The sequence below is a fragment of the Scardinius erythrophthalmus genome, assembly GCF_964197995.2.
Source record: "Scardinius erythrophthalmus genome assembly, chromosome: 5".
NCBI classification, from domain to species: domain Eukaryota; kingdom Metazoa; phylum Chordata; class Actinopteri; order Cypriniformes; family Leuciscidae; genus Scardinius; species Scardinius erythrophthalmus.
The window spans coordinates 52,290,899-52,308,083 of NC_138225.1; the positions used below are offsets into that span (position 1 = coordinate 52,290,899).

The 17,185-nt window shown below is 36.4% G+C and overlaps 1 protein-coding gene across 3 annotated transcripts in view; it reads left to right on the top strand.

The window, feature by feature from the left end:
* The window catches only part of fsd1l (fibronectin type III and SPRY domain containing 1-like), a 53,181-nt gene that overhangs the window by 34,248 nt on the left and 1,748 nt on the right, over window positions 1-17,185 (top strand). The window contains exons 7-13 of one of the 3 annotated variants that reach the window (XM_081365029.1): window positions 4,911-5,120; window positions 6,422-6,520; window positions 6,983-7,112; window positions 9,059-9,094; window positions 11,811-11,908; window positions 13,039-13,290; window positions 15,045-15,133. In XM_081365029.1, the coding sequence (XP_081221155.1) occupies window positions 4,911-5,120; window positions 6,422-6,520; window positions 6,983-7,112; window positions 9,059-9,094; window positions 11,811-11,908; window positions 13,039-13,290; window positions 15,045-15,133 (914 nt within the window). The remainder of the gene's footprint in view (window positions 1-4,910; window positions 5,121-6,421; window positions 6,521-6,982; window positions 7,113-9,058; window positions 9,095-11,810; window positions 11,909-13,038; window positions 13,291-15,044; window positions 15,134-17,185) is intronic. The other 2 variants (XM_081365030.1, XM_081365031.1) reach the window with 2 other exon arrangements.

A 17,185-nucleotide genomic window follows, 5' to 3' on the forward strand; every position in this document is an offset into this window, starting at 1 on the left:
AAATGTTGTCTTTCATATGTCTGTAACATAGGTCTTTCATTTTTATTATAAGAAATATAAATGTTAATTTGCAGTTTAAATCCAGGAAATTTGTTAATGAAAAAAATATTAAAAGTAAGATACAATTGATACAAAACGAAATTCGTTTTAAAGAAAGGATTTGTACTTTCTGTTTTGAGGTCTCTGTGAAAGTTTGAAAGTCTTTTAGTGATTTTTTTAGAGCGCTCGCGTCCATAATGGAGAACTGTCACGTAATATTGTTTTTTCCTCATAAATGCGAACACGAAAAATAAAAGACAAAAGACTTTTAAGTAAAACTTACTTCGCTCTTCAATATGCTGCCGTTCGTCGTCTGAGTTACAATCTTCCTCTGAGGAAAAGGTGCATTCTTCCTCGCTGTCCAGAATCATCTGAAGGGAGTCTTTATTACCGGAGAAGCGTGTCATACTCAAAACGCGATGAACTATCAGTAAGTCTGATGAAGAAACTTTTTATGGCATTGATCAGGGGGCGGGTGCGCTGCATACTAGATCATCTAACGATTTACATGTGAATCGCGCCGGGGGCGGGGCGGCCGCAGCTGATTATAGAGATAATGAGGCAGAAAGGAAAAACGGTACCTCTCCTTGCTTTCAAACGGATTACATGAGTTGAAAACATTTGTTTTTTATATAAATTACTTAATTTAAAAGAGGAGATTTCAAGCTTCATAAAGACATATCTCACGTGCCTGTGTGAGAAGTATTCGCTGAGTTAGGATTCATTTTCGGACGCGTTTCAGAATGGACGACACGGACAGAGAGAAGGCAGAACTCGCTTCGTGTTTATTTTTCTTTATTTGGCGAAAAGCACAACACTTTGTTTTTATTGTGAGTGTACAAAAAAATAATACACACTTAACAGGATAGATAGATGTATAACACAAGCATATAAGATAAAAATTAATATTTTTATTTTATTATTTTTTTGCACTCATACAGAAAAAAACGAGCCTATCGCGCCGGCGCGATAGCCGACCTCAGGGGGTTAAGGGCCAGATTTACGGATAATGTGCAAATTAAAGAACAGATGCAGTAGCTCATTCATTCATTCATTCATTCATTCATTATGATGACCAACACAATCTATGAAGAGCAGCTCATATCAGCGTAGGGTCGATGATATTCAGGGGCAGGTTATCTGCTAACAACACATGTGAAGTACATAAAAAATCACATGGCTTGGCAAACGATATGTTCGGATAACGTCTTACTCTGGCATATTAAATAAATGAAGAAGAGTGGAGAAAATTCCCTCCCTTCTACCACATAATAATGCCACAAATACCAGTAAATTGACTAGCGCAAACTTTAGTAAATCACATTGCATGATTCATTTAAATACTGTCAATACAATTTTATGTCTGAAAGGGAAACTCCTACAAATGCATATGCAATAAGGTCAGCCGCAAAAATAACCCTGTCCATGCATTTTCAGCACTAATGTTTCCCTGCATTTCTTCAGTAGTTCTGGCCCGAAGTCTTACAGTTCAATCAATATTTAAATCAATATTTATCTAAAATCAATATTTTAGATTGTATTTGCATGTGTTATGATGAGCTCTGCTGATTTGTGGCTCATCATATAGGGTAAGCGCACTGACTTCTTGTTTCATCTGCTCTTGTGGTTTGTATGTGTCATGATGACTCTGCTCTTTTGTGAGTCACTCTGGCTCACAGGTCTACAAATGCACCAAATTTCGTCAGCATTTTAAAAATATCACTGTAAAATAGCACCCCTCTCAGCGCTGATATTACAGTTCAGGAAGAGGATTCGGGTAGTGCATTTCTGATTGGCTTTCTAAACGCTTCAGTAGATATCAACTTTTCTGCTAAATCTTTCTGCCTCATCACTCATGGGCCACCTTTACATTTGACGACCCCTGATATAAGTCTCTGCGTTTAAGAATCTCTCTGCTTCTGTCCTTATGACACCAAATGACACATTTCATGAATATTCATTTTCTAAAACTGACATTCCCAGGTAATCTTCCCAGACTGTGCCAGTTTAATATTTGCACAGATATTGTTCCATTGCCTGGTATTCATTAAAAAATAATTTGGAGTACGATTTAGTCAATCAGAAACAAAGGTACTTTACAATACTTTTATTTTTTATTTTTTATTTTTATTTATTCTCCCTTTCCATGGTTTAACTTTTGGGAGAAAATAGGGTGGGGGAAGTAGTGTTAAGTAATGTAATGTAAAATGAGAAGACATCTTTGTAATGTTGTATACATGTGATTTGAATTCAGTTTTGTCTTTCTCTTCAAAAAGCAAAAAAAAAAAAAAAATATATATATATATATATATAGATATATATATATAATTTAATAATTTTATATATAATATATATAATATAATTTTTTTGTAGATTTAGCCTGCATTGAGAGCTAATTTCTGCGATGTCAAAACTCGATATGGTTAGATCAGATAAAAATATTCAACATAATTTTAACAGTTAAAATTCTCAGTGCATTGATCGGATATTTCTTACATAATTGTAAGTTTGATCATCCTAAAATGTCTGCAACGTTGCAAAATTCTTCTTGCTCGATTGACATGCATAAATGAACGTGACACATTATTTGACGACTTGCAAAAATACAAAATACAGAATCTATGTTAATGTCAAATATGTGGAGATTTAACATCACACATTTTCTGATTTCCTGACCTTTCAACATTGTCTGGCACATTCTGACATCTACAGAATTCCCCTTATGAAATAGCATCAGCTGCTAAATATATAGTGATATAGCCAATGACAGATCTGTGCTTTTAATACAAGCAGGGAGGATCAGAGTGACTGTACAGCGTAACTGCAATAGAGCAAGTGAAGAATGGTGTTATTTACGACTGGATGTTATCTTTGGACGGGTGTCTTTAACAGGTTATTTAGGATACGAGATGATCTCACACACACAACATGATTTTAGAACATATTTTAGTATATATAAATAGAGTAACTCTCTTTTAATGTGACCACCTGGTTATTACTCTGTCCCACAAAATCACATCTACGTCCTACAACAAAGCGGGACACATGTGAGAGAGATGCATTTACTACTATTATACTATGTAAATATTGATTTACATTAGTTGGAAAGCATATTTTCATGCTGGATAATAACTATTTAAATTGCCAATAAGCTTTGTTGATTGTGACCGGCTCTGTGACTGTCGATCAATTTGTCCAGGTTTTGCAATATACAATATCAGAGATACAATATAATTTACTCTACTGGACCTATTCAGTCTGCCAAATATAATGAGGCTAGATGGTAAAAATCAGTTTCCTTAATTAGCAACTAGTTTATTTTCCTTCCTTCACAAACAGTATTTTCAATCACACAGTATTAATATTTCTGTTACAAATATTGAAATTATCATAGAAGTACTGGTATAAAAGTTTATAGAGGGTATATAAACACTGATGTCTGCGATCAACATTGAGTAAATCATCTTTTAAAAGTAAATTGACCATATTCACAGAACATTCGTAAAAACTTCCGCAAAAATATAAAAGCCTGCTGGAAAACTTCCGGTAAAATGTTGTTTGTTGGTGTGGTGGTATCTTCAATGTCCTGAGGTAGCTTTAAGAACGTCAATAGTGTAATGCTTAGTTTATAAACAGAATATATTCACTTAAATAGTCAGGCCTAGCATTAGTTTAGTTATTTAAACGCAAGATGACATAAAAAAGACACGTCTCTCAGTGTTCCTACTCAGCAAAATTCAGTTCAACCATCAGTTTTCACACTTTGGTGTGAAAAAAGCATCAACCCTGTAAATTGAAGATCTATTGTGCACTTTAGTTAGATTCATTGAACAAAATGGGAGTTTTCACAAGTGTGCCGAAATCAGTGAGCTTGTGCTGCACTGACGGACAGCTTCTGTGATTTCAGTGTAATTCATTTGCAAGAAAAGTTACTGTTTTTCATGAGACTTTTGTGAGTACTTCATACTTCACCTTGACAAAATTAATTTTTAAACCTAGTGATTTTATAACATTTAATGTTTATTCAAAAGTGAAACTAAGTGAAAAAATATTACAGGCAATGGCTAATATGAGCCAATAAATGCTCCTCTGCCGCCATCTACATTTTATTGTGGTAATTAATGTCTTTTTTTAATAAAAGTGTTTCCTATCAAATATTGGATTTCTTCATCTTGAAATGTTCAGTTTTACAAATAGGGACAATCTCAGAAGGATGAAAAAATTATGTTTTTGGTCATCACATTAAAAACAACAATTTAAGTGCTGGTGTGTGTGTGCCCAATTAAAGACACTGTGTTTCTTATTCAAACGTTCCCATTAGCTTCAAGTCAATAAAACTGGTTTAATGGAAAATTAGGTATGTGTGATTACTGCATGAAAATATAAATACAACATTAAAAAGTCAACCATTGATGGTTTAGTGTAGATGTACAGTGAGGACAGAGGACAGCTAAAAATGCCCAAGCTGGCTTATCGAAAACCAGGAAGTAACCGTGCAAATGGTCAATTAATGCTTCAAATATAAAGATTGTATCAATTACATCATTACACCATTAAGTGGCGACAAGTGACTGTTAAAAATATATATTTGTCATTGAATCGTTCATTCAAGAGATGCGTTAAAAAAAGCTGATTCATCCAGTCTTTATGAGTGAGTCATTGAATCATTCACTCAACCCGATTTTTTTAAAAACATTTTAAAAAGACTGCAGCAATTAGCATTTTGTCAGAACCTCTAATAAATGTTATTTTGTGTAGTTGTCTGCTCAGAATCGTAGGAAACTCATGATCTCTATTTGAAACACAAAAAAGGTGATACAGTGAGTATGCATGAAAACACTCAGTGCTCTGTTGTGATCTTCCCCACTTAGTGCCAAGAGCCCCAGAGATCGTGCTCGGGGACTGTCTGGTGATGGATAATGAGGTGACCGTCAGCTGGAGAATGCCGATGGAGGACAGCAAGATCGACCATTACATCTTAGAGTACAGAAAGACCAGCCACGAGGGTCTGCCGCGTGTGAAGGACGAGCTGTGCTGGGAGGTGCTGGACGACATCAGGACCACTGAACACACACTACAAGGTGCTGATGGCATTGTGCAGCTGCAGAGTTGCTTTAGCACAGTTGATGTAAGGAATAATTGATGACGGGATGCGTGGTGCATCATGGCCGTTACAGCTCGGGTGTGCATTATTTTCAATAATTCAACGGCCCAATCTTATAATTCAAGTCAATTATTCTGCTTATATTACGGTTACCTCAACTCAAGACATTATTCAGATGTTGTATTTCGAAACATTTGTCAGGTTTTTGTCCTTTAAACACTTTTGCATGTAGGAGTAATTTATTACGCATCTCATCTCATGCCTCCGTTGCTTATTCCAAAACGTCATTTTAGAGCTAGTAATGGAGGCTTGAGCCACTGATGGTAGTCTAATCAAGTTATTAATGTAGTTATAGAGAGAGAGAGAGAGAGAGAGAGAGAGAGAGAGAGAGAGAGAGAGAGAGAGAGAGAAGATTGATTAAGCGTGTGTGAATTACCTGAGTCTGTGCGTCTCTACTAATAGCGAAACGGTAAGTTTATCTGCTTCAAGAACAGCACCGTTATTACCTCACTAGTGAGAAATGTCACGTAGCTTTTAAGTTGCTAAACTATTTTACTGATAAAATCATCAGAGCAGCACTGACAACACGTTTCTGTGCGAGTGTGTGTCTGAACTGTATGTGTGTGTGTGTGTGTGTGTGTGTGTGTGTGTGTGTGTGTGTGTGTGTGTGTGTGTGTGTTTGAGCGGGAGAAAGAGAGTATGTGTTTTCCGTTCATAATAAAATGTCATTTTGGGGCAAAAACATGGAAATAATTGGACATTTTTATCCTATTGTTTACTAAATTGTTTTTGCTCGATCAGTGTGATTTTAGGTTTTGGTTCTTTTGCTGTTGTCAGCTGCCTGGAACTACTTTAGCCGTGTGTTTCCCTGAAAATAATATAATAATAATATGCATACTATTATAGTTTTTGTTAATATTTTGAATTAGATTTTATTGTTTATTTTATTTATTAGATTTTTGTTTTTTGTTGTTTTTAATATATATATATATATATATATATATATTTAGTTTTATTTAGTTTTAGTTATTTTACTACTTCAACTAAAATTAAACAAAAATGAAAATTTTTGGATTTGCAACTAGCTGAAATAAAAATGTTTGTTTTTTCTGTTTTATTTTAGCTAATGGTTGTTTTATTTCAAGTAATGAAAATTTTTATAAGTTTTAACGATAATAAAATTAGCAGTTATGTGCTGCTTTTCATGACCTTGTTTAAAATATTCTACATTTCCCACTTATATTCTATATTATATTCAATATTCTATTCATTCGGCAGGGTTAAGATTTGACTCCAAATTCATGAACTTCCGGGTACGAGCATGTAACAAAGCAGCCGCAGGTGATTATTCGGACCCGGTCACCTTGGAAACTAGAGGTAGGGTTGTGTATTAAACTATGTAAAATCATTATATATATATATATATATATATATATATATATATATATATATATATGCATATGTGTTTGTGTGTTTTTTCAAAGGTATGGGGTCAGATTTTTTTTTTTAACGTGACAGTAGAGACATTTATAATGCTGTTCTTTTGTTCTCTACATTCATCAAAGAATCCTGTAAAAATACTGTTTTTCAACATTGATAACAATCATAAAAGTTTCTTGAGCGTGAGTGATGCTGAACATTCAGCTTTGATCACAGGAATAAATGACATTTTACAATATTTTCAAACAGACATTCAAACATTATAAAATTATAGCTATAATATTTCACAACCTTATAGACCCCAAACTTTTGACAGTAGTTTTATTTGTAAAAAGGAATGTTACTGAATTGTTCCATTAGTACTTCTGTGATATTGATGGTTGTGTCTCTCTGTGTTAGCATTTAACTTCAGCTTTGACTCCACGTCATCTCATCTGAATCTGAAGGTGGAGGACCGGGGCGTCGAATGGGATCCGCAGGGAGGAAAAGGCCTAGACAGCAAAGTCAAAGGGAAGGAGAACAAGGGCAGGTAAGAAGTTTCAAATATAGCATCGTTCTTTCATTGAATCAGCCATGGATGAGATTAAACAAACATGTTTTTGCACTCTCAATTTCTGAGTTAGCAGACAGAGACCTGAATGTCGGGTGGAAACCTCGGATCTCCATATTTCGTCATTTTTATTCATAAATCATTATTATTGGTCACCCTTTATATCTGTCTGTGGGTTTTGCATGTAAAATGAAAAATATTGCTTGCTAAAACCTCATAACTCCATTGGATACTCAAACTGTCAGTCAAACCTCATAACTCCACCCACCTCTATCGTGAATTAAGTGCTGCACACACTTCGTCACTGCTTGTTTGCAATGCAATGATACATAGAGACGTGGTTGTTTGAAAAAGTACTGTATTTTTGCCCACATAGCTACAGTAAACTCCATAACCTGTATGTTTTTGAAAACGTAATGCGATGCCTTTTCTGCCTCAGATACAGCGGTTCTAATGATGGACAACACACGTACGTCCGAAATTATCTGAAATTCGGTAGTCAAAAACCTTGTAACTCCATTTGAGCTTGATTTTGCTACAGTGTAATTAATATAATGACACATTCAACTGTCTGACCATTTATGATGCCACAATATCAGCTTTGACAATGCGATGTTTAATTATTTAAAAAAGACAGTGTTTTTTTCCATTTCCTGAAAAGTAGCATTTTTTGGAGACACGAGGTTTCCGCCCGACAGTGACGATATGTGATGTGGTGTGTGTTAGTAGATTTATTAATAAAAACATCAGTTAGTGTAATTCCCTATTCGGAGTGTAATGTACTACAGCGCTGTTAATGTTACCTAAATCATTACAGAAATTAAACTAAAATATCATTTTTAGATGAAAAAAGCTTCAATTTAAATGAAAATTAGAAATTAAACTGAAATGACTGAAATAAGTGTATGTTGAAGTACTAAAATTACTACAACAAAAATTTAAGCTAATTAAAAATATACTATATATACTATAGTATATAAATAATACTATAATAATACACTGATATGATAATGTGAATAATTACTAACCTTCTCTGTCATTTTAATCCCATCCAAATGGCCCATTCTGAACTTTCTCCAGACTGCAGCCTTCTTTACCCTTTATAAAACTTAAAAAGAGAAAATCAGTAGACGCTCATCTCTTTTTGCACTTATCCTGTGCAAATCGCCGATATTACAGACGCCCGTCTTTGCTGTTATGTAATGCTCATTTATAATTAATCTCCACAGAACACTGGTACTTTAATTACGCTGTTGAAATGAGTCTTTAGCAAATCTCAAAATAAATATATCTATTTTTATTACTATACATTATTTTGGTCAACTTCGGTTGTTTTTAAATTGTGCTTTATAAATAAACATTTTATCGTATTTCAAAAACAGTGAAGAATTTTAAAATCTGCCATTTGTGACCCTGGACCACAAAACCAGTCACATGGGTCAATTTTTTTTAAAACTGAGATTTATGCATCACATGAAAGCTGAATAAATAAGCTTTCTGTTGATGTATATGGTTTGTTAGGATAGGACAATATTTGGTCGAGATACTATTAGAAAATCTGAAATCTGAGGATGCAAAAAAAAAATCGAAACATTGAGAAAATCTCCTTTAAAGTTGTGCATTTATGCTGGCGATTGTGCTGCATTCACTCACAAAAATACATGTTTTATATATTTACGATAGGAAATTTACAAAATATCTTCATGGAACATAATAATTACATAATAAAACGATAATTTTGACCCACATGTATCGTTGGCTTTTGCCACAAATATACCCGTGCGACATGTGACTGGTTTTGTGATCCAGGGTCACATTTATCAGTTATTGGCAGTAACTTAAAAAGCATTATCGGCTTATCAGTCCTAAATGTCGATGCATCCCTGATAACTCCCTGCTCTTGTTCTTTCCTTTCTACCAATCAGCAGTGCACATTTCACCAATCTGAAGAATATGTCCAGGTGACCGTGTGTCTGTTAGCGTTGGCCTTTAGCTCTCTCTGAGCGCACTGAACCGACCGCTGGCTTACCTAGAGCTCCTCTACGGGCTGTGTGTTCACTGACACTGATCTGAGCAAAGCACTGCATGAAAAAGGATCACAGATCACGGCTTTAATACAGTATCTCCATACATTACCTACTTAATTAGTGCTGAATTAAAATAATTTTCTAAATAATTTATGTGTGATCCTTATTTATGGAGTGTCTGTTCTTCTAAAGGGGTTTTCTGTGTTTCTAAACTGAGTGCTCTTGTATTGATTACGGATTTTGCATGTGCCACTTGTGTTACTGAAAGTAGAATATATAAATAGATCTATCATATGATATATTTTTGTATTATTATTATGATGCTTCTGACCAAAAATTCAACCTGTACTTAACACCTTTTCTATCACTTCCCTCTTTCAAACTTTGCCATTTCTTGAAATGTTTTCAAATGATGACCTACATTTTGGTTGTGCAACTTTTAATTCAACTTAATACTAAATATAAAGTTGCTTTTCCATGCTCACATCCTTATGACTGTGGTGAGTAAGCGTTCGCCTGAAATCACCGCTGTTATGCTTTTCTCATCCGTCATTTCATTACGGCAAACAAAGTGCACTGACCTACATCAATTTTGCATGCAATTACACCTGTCATGCTTTGAAACTAAAGCATCTGGTATGTTGCTAAGTATCTTGAGATAATGCTCAGTCTTTTAGGACGTTTTTATATGCCTTTTGTTTGAGTCGTCCTTCACCGGCCAGCTGTTCTTTTGCTAACGTGTGGGACCTTACAGATGGCTAATGGAGGAAGGGAAAGGAATTAATCATTCCTTAATCATGCTTCAATAAAAATACACTTATTTGTGCACTTTGTTGAATTCTATATCAAGTACACTACAAAATACACAATCAATTGCCTCTAGTGTTGCGTAATTGCTCTATAATAGCCATTCATAGTCTGCACAGCCATTATTGTTCAAATTATTAAGAGACATAGAAGCCTTTTTTGGTGTTTTTTGTTTTTGTTGCATTAAACTATTTGAGTAGCATTGCATCATTTGTGCTACTGTGGCTAATATGTTACGCATTGCTTTTTTTCATGAATCTCTCCAGATTTTCCATAGTTTGTTCCCACCACCATCACAAACAGTAGGGTTGGGTTGAAAATATAAATTTCCCTATTATAATCAATTCTAATTTTGATTAACTGATATAGATTCTTAAATATTTTGTGCTGCGCTGTTTTTCAGTTGATGTGTAAACCAAAATTGACCAAACATTGTCCGCCATCCAATAAATTGCAATAAGTTGAGAGCTTTGTTGCTTTTTGAAACAAAGTCTTGGATTTCAAATTATGTAAATTTTATTACAAAATTCAAACGTTTGTTGCTCTATAATGTGGCGTAACTGATCGCTGTGGGAAGTGAACTGATCAACTCTTCCACTTTACTACTAGTTATAGCACAAAATAAAGATAAATGAACATAAGAAGGTATGTTGAAAGATACTTACTCAATTGTACCATGTAATTTTAAATGTTTGTACACAATTAGTTGTTAATTTTGTTTTTAAGACTGACAGGTTGCTGTATAGTTTACAGCAATTTGACACTGTACTGACATATATCCAAATGAATCGTTTATTAAATCTTATCAGGATCTGATGTGAATCGCAAGCATGTGAATTTAAAATCGAATTGTGAAATTTGTGTCAATACCCAGCCCTAACAAACAGGGACATGCTGTGTTTGATAACTAAATGAAACTCTTCTCTTCTCTTCTCTTCTCTTCTCTTCTCTTCTCTTCTCTTCTCTTCTCTTCTCTTCTCTTCTCTTCTCTTCTCTTCTCTTCTCTTCTCTTCTCTTCTCTTCTCGTCTCGTCTCGTCTCGTCTCGTCTCTTCTCTTCTTGTCTCTTCTCCTTGTTTCTTCTCTTTGCGTCTCGTCTCTTCTCATCTTGTCTCTTCTCGTCTCGTCTCGTCTCATCTCTCCTCTTCTCGTCTCGTCTCTTCTCATTTCTTCTCGTCTCGTGTCTTCTCTTCTCGTCTCTTCTGTTCTCGTCTCTTCTCGTCTGGTCTCTTCTCATTTCGTCTCGTCTCTTCTCTTCTTGTCTCTTCTCGTCTCATCTTGTTTCTTCTCGTCTCATCTCTTCTCTTCTCGTCTCTTCTTGTCTCATCTCGTTTCTTCTCGTCTCATCTTGTTTCTTCTCGTCTCGTCTCTTCTCGTCTCTTCTTGTCTCATCTTGTTTCTTCTCGTCTCGTCTCTTCTCGTCTCATCTCTTCTCGTCTCATCTTGTTTCTTCTTGTCTCGTCTCTTCTCGTCTCGTCTCTTCTCGTCTCTTCTCGTCTCATCTTGTTTCTTCTCGTCTCGTCTCTTCTCGTCTCATCTCTTCTCGTCTCATCTTGTTTCTTCTTGTCTCGTCTCTTCTCGTCTCGTCTCTTCTCTTCTCGTCTCTTCTCGTCTCATCTTGTTTCTTCTCTTCTCGTCTCTTCTCGTCTCATCTTGTTTCTTCTCGTCTCGTCTCTTCTCGTCTCATCTCTTCTAGTCTAGTCTCAAACTCTGTGTGTTGTGGGATTAGTATTGTGTGTTTAGTGTTTTGATGATTTATCTCTGCACTCAAACCATCTGATGTGTGTGCATTGTGTGTGTGTCGAGTATGTGTAGTGACGGTTTGTGTGTCTGTGATGATTTCAGAAGTGGAACTCCGTCTCCTAAACGAACATCAGTGAGCCGCTCACCGGCCACCAGAGGAGCCAGGGACCGCTTCACCGGAGAGTCCTACACAGTTCTGGGTACCAAAATAGCCTTGTTTCAGTCTACACTGCCATCCAAAAGTCTGGAATTGGTTTGGAAGAAGTTTTTTCAAGCGATCAATTTCTTTTCATGTCTTTTAAAGAGGACCTATTATGCCCTTTTACAATGTTTTGTTTTTTGGCTCTACTAGAACAGGTTTTTATGCTTGAATGTTCAAAAACACATTATTTTCCCCATATTCTCCATTGTTGCAGCTCCTCTCTTCCCAGTCTGTCAGTAACGCTCTGTTTACTTCCTGTCTCTATGAAGCCCCTCCTTCTGAAAAGCACACTGTGCTCTGATTGGTCAGCTGGAGTAGTTTGTTTTGATTGGTCGAGCGCTTCGAGTGTTTTTTGGAAATGTCCCGCCCCTTACCATAACCACCAGTTTAACACACTACTAACTAACTCAACCAGGCCCCGCCCCTTTATCCTGCGTATTAATTATTTAAATGAGGAATATTGTGACGTGTTCGTTCCCGGAAGAATCTCAAGACTACAATGGAGGCGTTTCAGGAGTTCAGAAACACTGACACTGATATAGAGAAGAACTCCCGCTGGAGGGACTTTGGAAAAATGTTTCATGCTCAGACAGCAACATTACACACTAAAGAAAGATGACCATGTAAAAAAAGCATAATTAGTCCTCTTTAAACATTTGAGTTTAAAAGTGATTCATATTCAGTAATATTATCGATTTAACAGCACTAAAACAATTGGATGAAAACAACTCTTAAAATGAATTGAGCTGAATAATGACACTATTGTCTTCTGTAGAGCTGTATAGCTTCTGTGTTTCATAATTGATTAACTTTCAAACATTGACAGTTATTGAACTGAATTGAATTAAGCTGAATAATGACACTTTGTAGAGCTGCTTTACAGCTGAAATTAAATGTATAATTGATTAATTTTGCACCATTAACACTATTATTTTCTTATTTATTAATGTGAAGCTTTTAAACAATCTGTTTTACGCGCTATACAAATGAATGTGACATGACTTGAAAACAACACTTACTACACATCTCTACACAAACGTGTTTGCTGGAATAACGCCACTTTATTGACATTCTAATAATATGAAGACACTGTTGTAGTTAAACTGGTATGTTTGTCTGCATGTTTAGGTGACACGAGTATAGAGTCTGGGCAGCATTACTGGGAAGTGAAGCCTCAGAAAGACTGCAAGTCCTACAGTGTTGGTTTGGCCTACAGAAACCTTGGGAAATTTGACCAGTTGGGGAAGACCAACACCACCTGGTGTATCCACGTCAACAACTGGCTGCAGACCTCATTTGCGGCCAAACACAACAACAAGGCAAAGAATTTGGATGTGCCGGTACCTGACAGCATAGGAGTCTACTGTGACTTTGATCGGGGTAATGTACAAAATCTGATCTAAAATGGCACAAATCTGTGTAGCAGTTGTTTTATGCTTGATTAACCCTAAGGCCGTGTGTCCACCAAAGCGTTTTTTTCACGCGGCTGGTGTATTTTTTCAATTGTTTTCAATGGGAGCGCTGCGTTTTTTAAATGCCATGAGCGTAACAAGGCGCTGAGCGTTTTTTTCATGCTGAAGCGCTGATCACCCACCGTTTTTTACCGGTCGCCGAGAGTTGAAGAATGTTCAGCAGCGCTCATCACTGTCACTTTTTGCTCACCCGTCCAATCACAGTGGAGGAGGGGCGGGACTAACGACCAACCGCCACATTCTGCTTGTACAACGTCAACAGAGGACAACAACAAGCATAATAACAGAACAAAATAATTTATAACAAGATCCAGAAAAAATACGTTACATTGTATCGACATTTTAATATAGAATCAACACAGAAACAAAATATGTGTGAAATGAGATACTAGTAACACTTTCGCAGATATTCCGTATCATAACAAGCAAAGCATTAGCCTAGAAATCTAGACGCACCCTAGCTAGACCCAGGATCATCTAGCAACTCTCCGTTGGCTTGCGAGCTGGAAAAACCAAACTCTAGTCAGGCCAATCACATCGTGTATAGAGTCGGTGGGCGGGCTTAACATAATGATGGAAGAGTTGCAACGGTTCCGCGTGAATTCCCTGCTACTTGAAAACAAAGAAGAGCTGTTGCTGGCGAACAGCGGTCTTTCCAATCGGCTTTGGCCGCGACTCTGGAGGACTTGGAGTTCAGCTTTTCTTTGAGAAAAGAACAAAGAACGGCACTGAAGTCATTCTTAAAAAAGGAAGATGTTTTCGGAGTTTTGCTGACCGGATACGGCAAAAGTTTAATCTCTCTGACTACGTCACCTTTGTTGCTCTGGTTGGTTGTAGCACTATCCTATTGCGTGAAAGACAACCGTTTATCCCGCCCCTCGGATTGAGCCCTGCCAATGGTGTGTTCCCAGACCCAACATCTTGATCTGGGTCTGGCTTGTCAGGCTAGCAAAGGGTCTCAACTGAAAAAAAATGCTGCGCTGCCAAAACGCTCTCAAGCGACCATGGCTAGGTGTTTTCAGCTGGCTAAAAACGCTTTGGTGGACACCTGGCCTAAAGCCTACTGTATCACATTTGATATGCCTCTAAAAATGATCAAAACTTTGATTAAAAAACCTCTTGCACACAATCTACTACATGTCGTCTGTTTGATAGTTTAAACTTTTTCAGCAAGTAAAAGGCCTTTTAGTTTAATTGTAAAAACGTTCACCTTCAGCTCGTGCTTCACGTGTCTGAAATCTACTGATTTTGAAGTAAACATGAGAATAACTGTTATATTGTTAGTAATATTTCAAGTTGAACACTTACTAGACTGAAGCAACTCAGTTTACTTGATTATCCATACATATTTTTTTTTAGAAAAACCATGTTATGTGAGTCTCAAATATGATCAGGCTTCAAATATGATGGCGAGGCTTCTGTGTTGTTATGGGTGGTTTATTTGAGTGTTGTACATTCATGTCATGCTTCATTCCTCCGAGGAAACATTATAGCCCACCCTCAGGTTTCTCACTCGTGCAATTAGATCCCTCCAGATTGAGTTTCAGCCATGTCCATTCATGCTTTCTGTGAGCTATCATGCGTCACCTGAAGAACTGCAGCATGTTAATGTGACCTCGGATATTTATTAAAGGCTTTGTCTGTGTGTGTTTTTTTTTTCAGGCCAACTTGCTTTCTATAATGCTGAAAACAAACAATTACTCCATACTTTTAAGATGAAGTTCACCCAACCTGTTGTTCCAGCTTTCATGGTGAGTTTGGAGTACAGACAACATGCAAATATGGGTTATTCTATTGCAAACCATGCACAAGCATTTCCATGAAATATGTTTAAAAAGATGATGTTTTTAATCAAATCAGGCAACAGGAAAGAATTGATTGTTTACAAATAATACAAGCTTGTAGTAGTATTATCACTGAAACACCATTTCATCTTTGAGATAATGATATTTAAAAATAAACATGAAGCATTCAGAATTATGCTAATTGCATTTTGAGCAGTAGTGGTTACACTTTATTTTAAGGTGTCCTTGTCCATGTAATTATACACTAAAGTACTGAATAATGATAACTGATGCACTTACTTTATGGTTAAGATTAGGGTCTGGTTTAGAGTTAGCTGATTGTAACTTTGCATAATTTACTATAGTAAGTACTTTTAACATGTAGGGCCCTATCTTGCACCCAGCACAATTGACTTTGTACACCGACGCATGTTTCATTCCTATTTTGCACCCGACGCACAGTGGACTTTCCCTCCACAGACTTGCGCTCCCGGGGGGCGGTTCAGCGAAAAGAGGAGGCGTGTTCCGGCGCAAACGTTCCCTGGTGCTATTTTGCAGTTTCAGAAAACAATTCCGCCTCAGACCAGGAGAAACCTCGTCTAAAGTCAGTGGCGCGTTATTCAGATGCTATTTTAAGGGCGCATGCTTTGCCATAATGTAGCGTGTGCACAACGTGCATACACTTTGCTTCTCTCATCTACACAGACGCAGCAGTTACATAATACTAATACTAATAATGTAATGCATAATTACAAGGAAAAATATTACCACACGAGGGAAATCATTGTGGTGTCCATGAAGATGTGAAAAAATAGGCATAAATCTAGCTTACACATTTACCCAAATTATTATACGCCTGTTTAACCAAAGCTAATTTGGGTGTGTTTCTCCATCCCCAATGTCACTTCTCTGTGTTTTACGGCCCTGACGAGAACGTCGGTCTCCTCGGCTGTGAACCGCTCCTGGCAAATCCGCCGTTATAATAGCAATCCGCCATGGAACAAGCGCGTCTGCTCTTAAAGGGAACGTGAGATGTCGCTCTGATTGGTTTATTTCACGTTATGCCCAAACCACACCTATGAGAAATGAAGCGACTTCAGACCAACCCGCTTTAGATTTGCATCCGAGATCCGCCCACAAAGTTACTTGCGTTTCGCATTTGATACTTGAGTTTCAGATCGTTAAAATAGGGCCCTTACAGTATAACAAGGACACTACAATAAAGTTTTACTACAGCATCTTTATGACCTCAAACAAAACATCTCTTCGTCATAATACATTTTTTGTTGTTGCTAATGTTTCTTTGGTAAAAGATTAAAAAATTGGCATTTTATGTCTTCACTGCTGAAATAAACATGAACACAAACTGAACCGTAACTTAAGAGATGTGCTTGTCATTCCCGAAATGCCATCATTACTTGAAATGCCAGTCAATGAATCATTCGCTCAACAGAATCAATTCATTAATTGACACAACTGATTAAATCTTATGAATAAATCACAAGCAACAACAAAAACAAATCCTTCAGTTGTTTGTATAATTTATTCAAAATTAGAATAACAGTTTTGTTTTTCATGCTGTTAAGAAGGCTGATGTGAAGTTAACCAGTTATTCTTGAGTATTGTAAGTAAATATGGAAAATGTAATTAAATGTATTATTTTTTATTGTTCATCTTCTCTTCTTTTCTGCATTAGCTTGTGTACCACTTTAGTTCATACTTTAAACATGGCATTGTGTATTATTGGCTCTTGTATCAATTTGCTTGTAATATTCCTCATTTGTAATTTGTTTTGGATAAATGCATCTGCTAAATGAATACATGTAAAATTAATACACGTCCCATTGCACTTGCTATCTGTGTGCATTTCATCACGCATCCACGTCTCGAAACACATATCACCATCAACCAGTGTGTATGTAAAGCCATATATATACTATATAGCAAATCTCTACTGCTTGATTTTGTTTTTTAGTTCACAAAATGTAACTATTATCGCCCATTAAAATAAAGGTAATT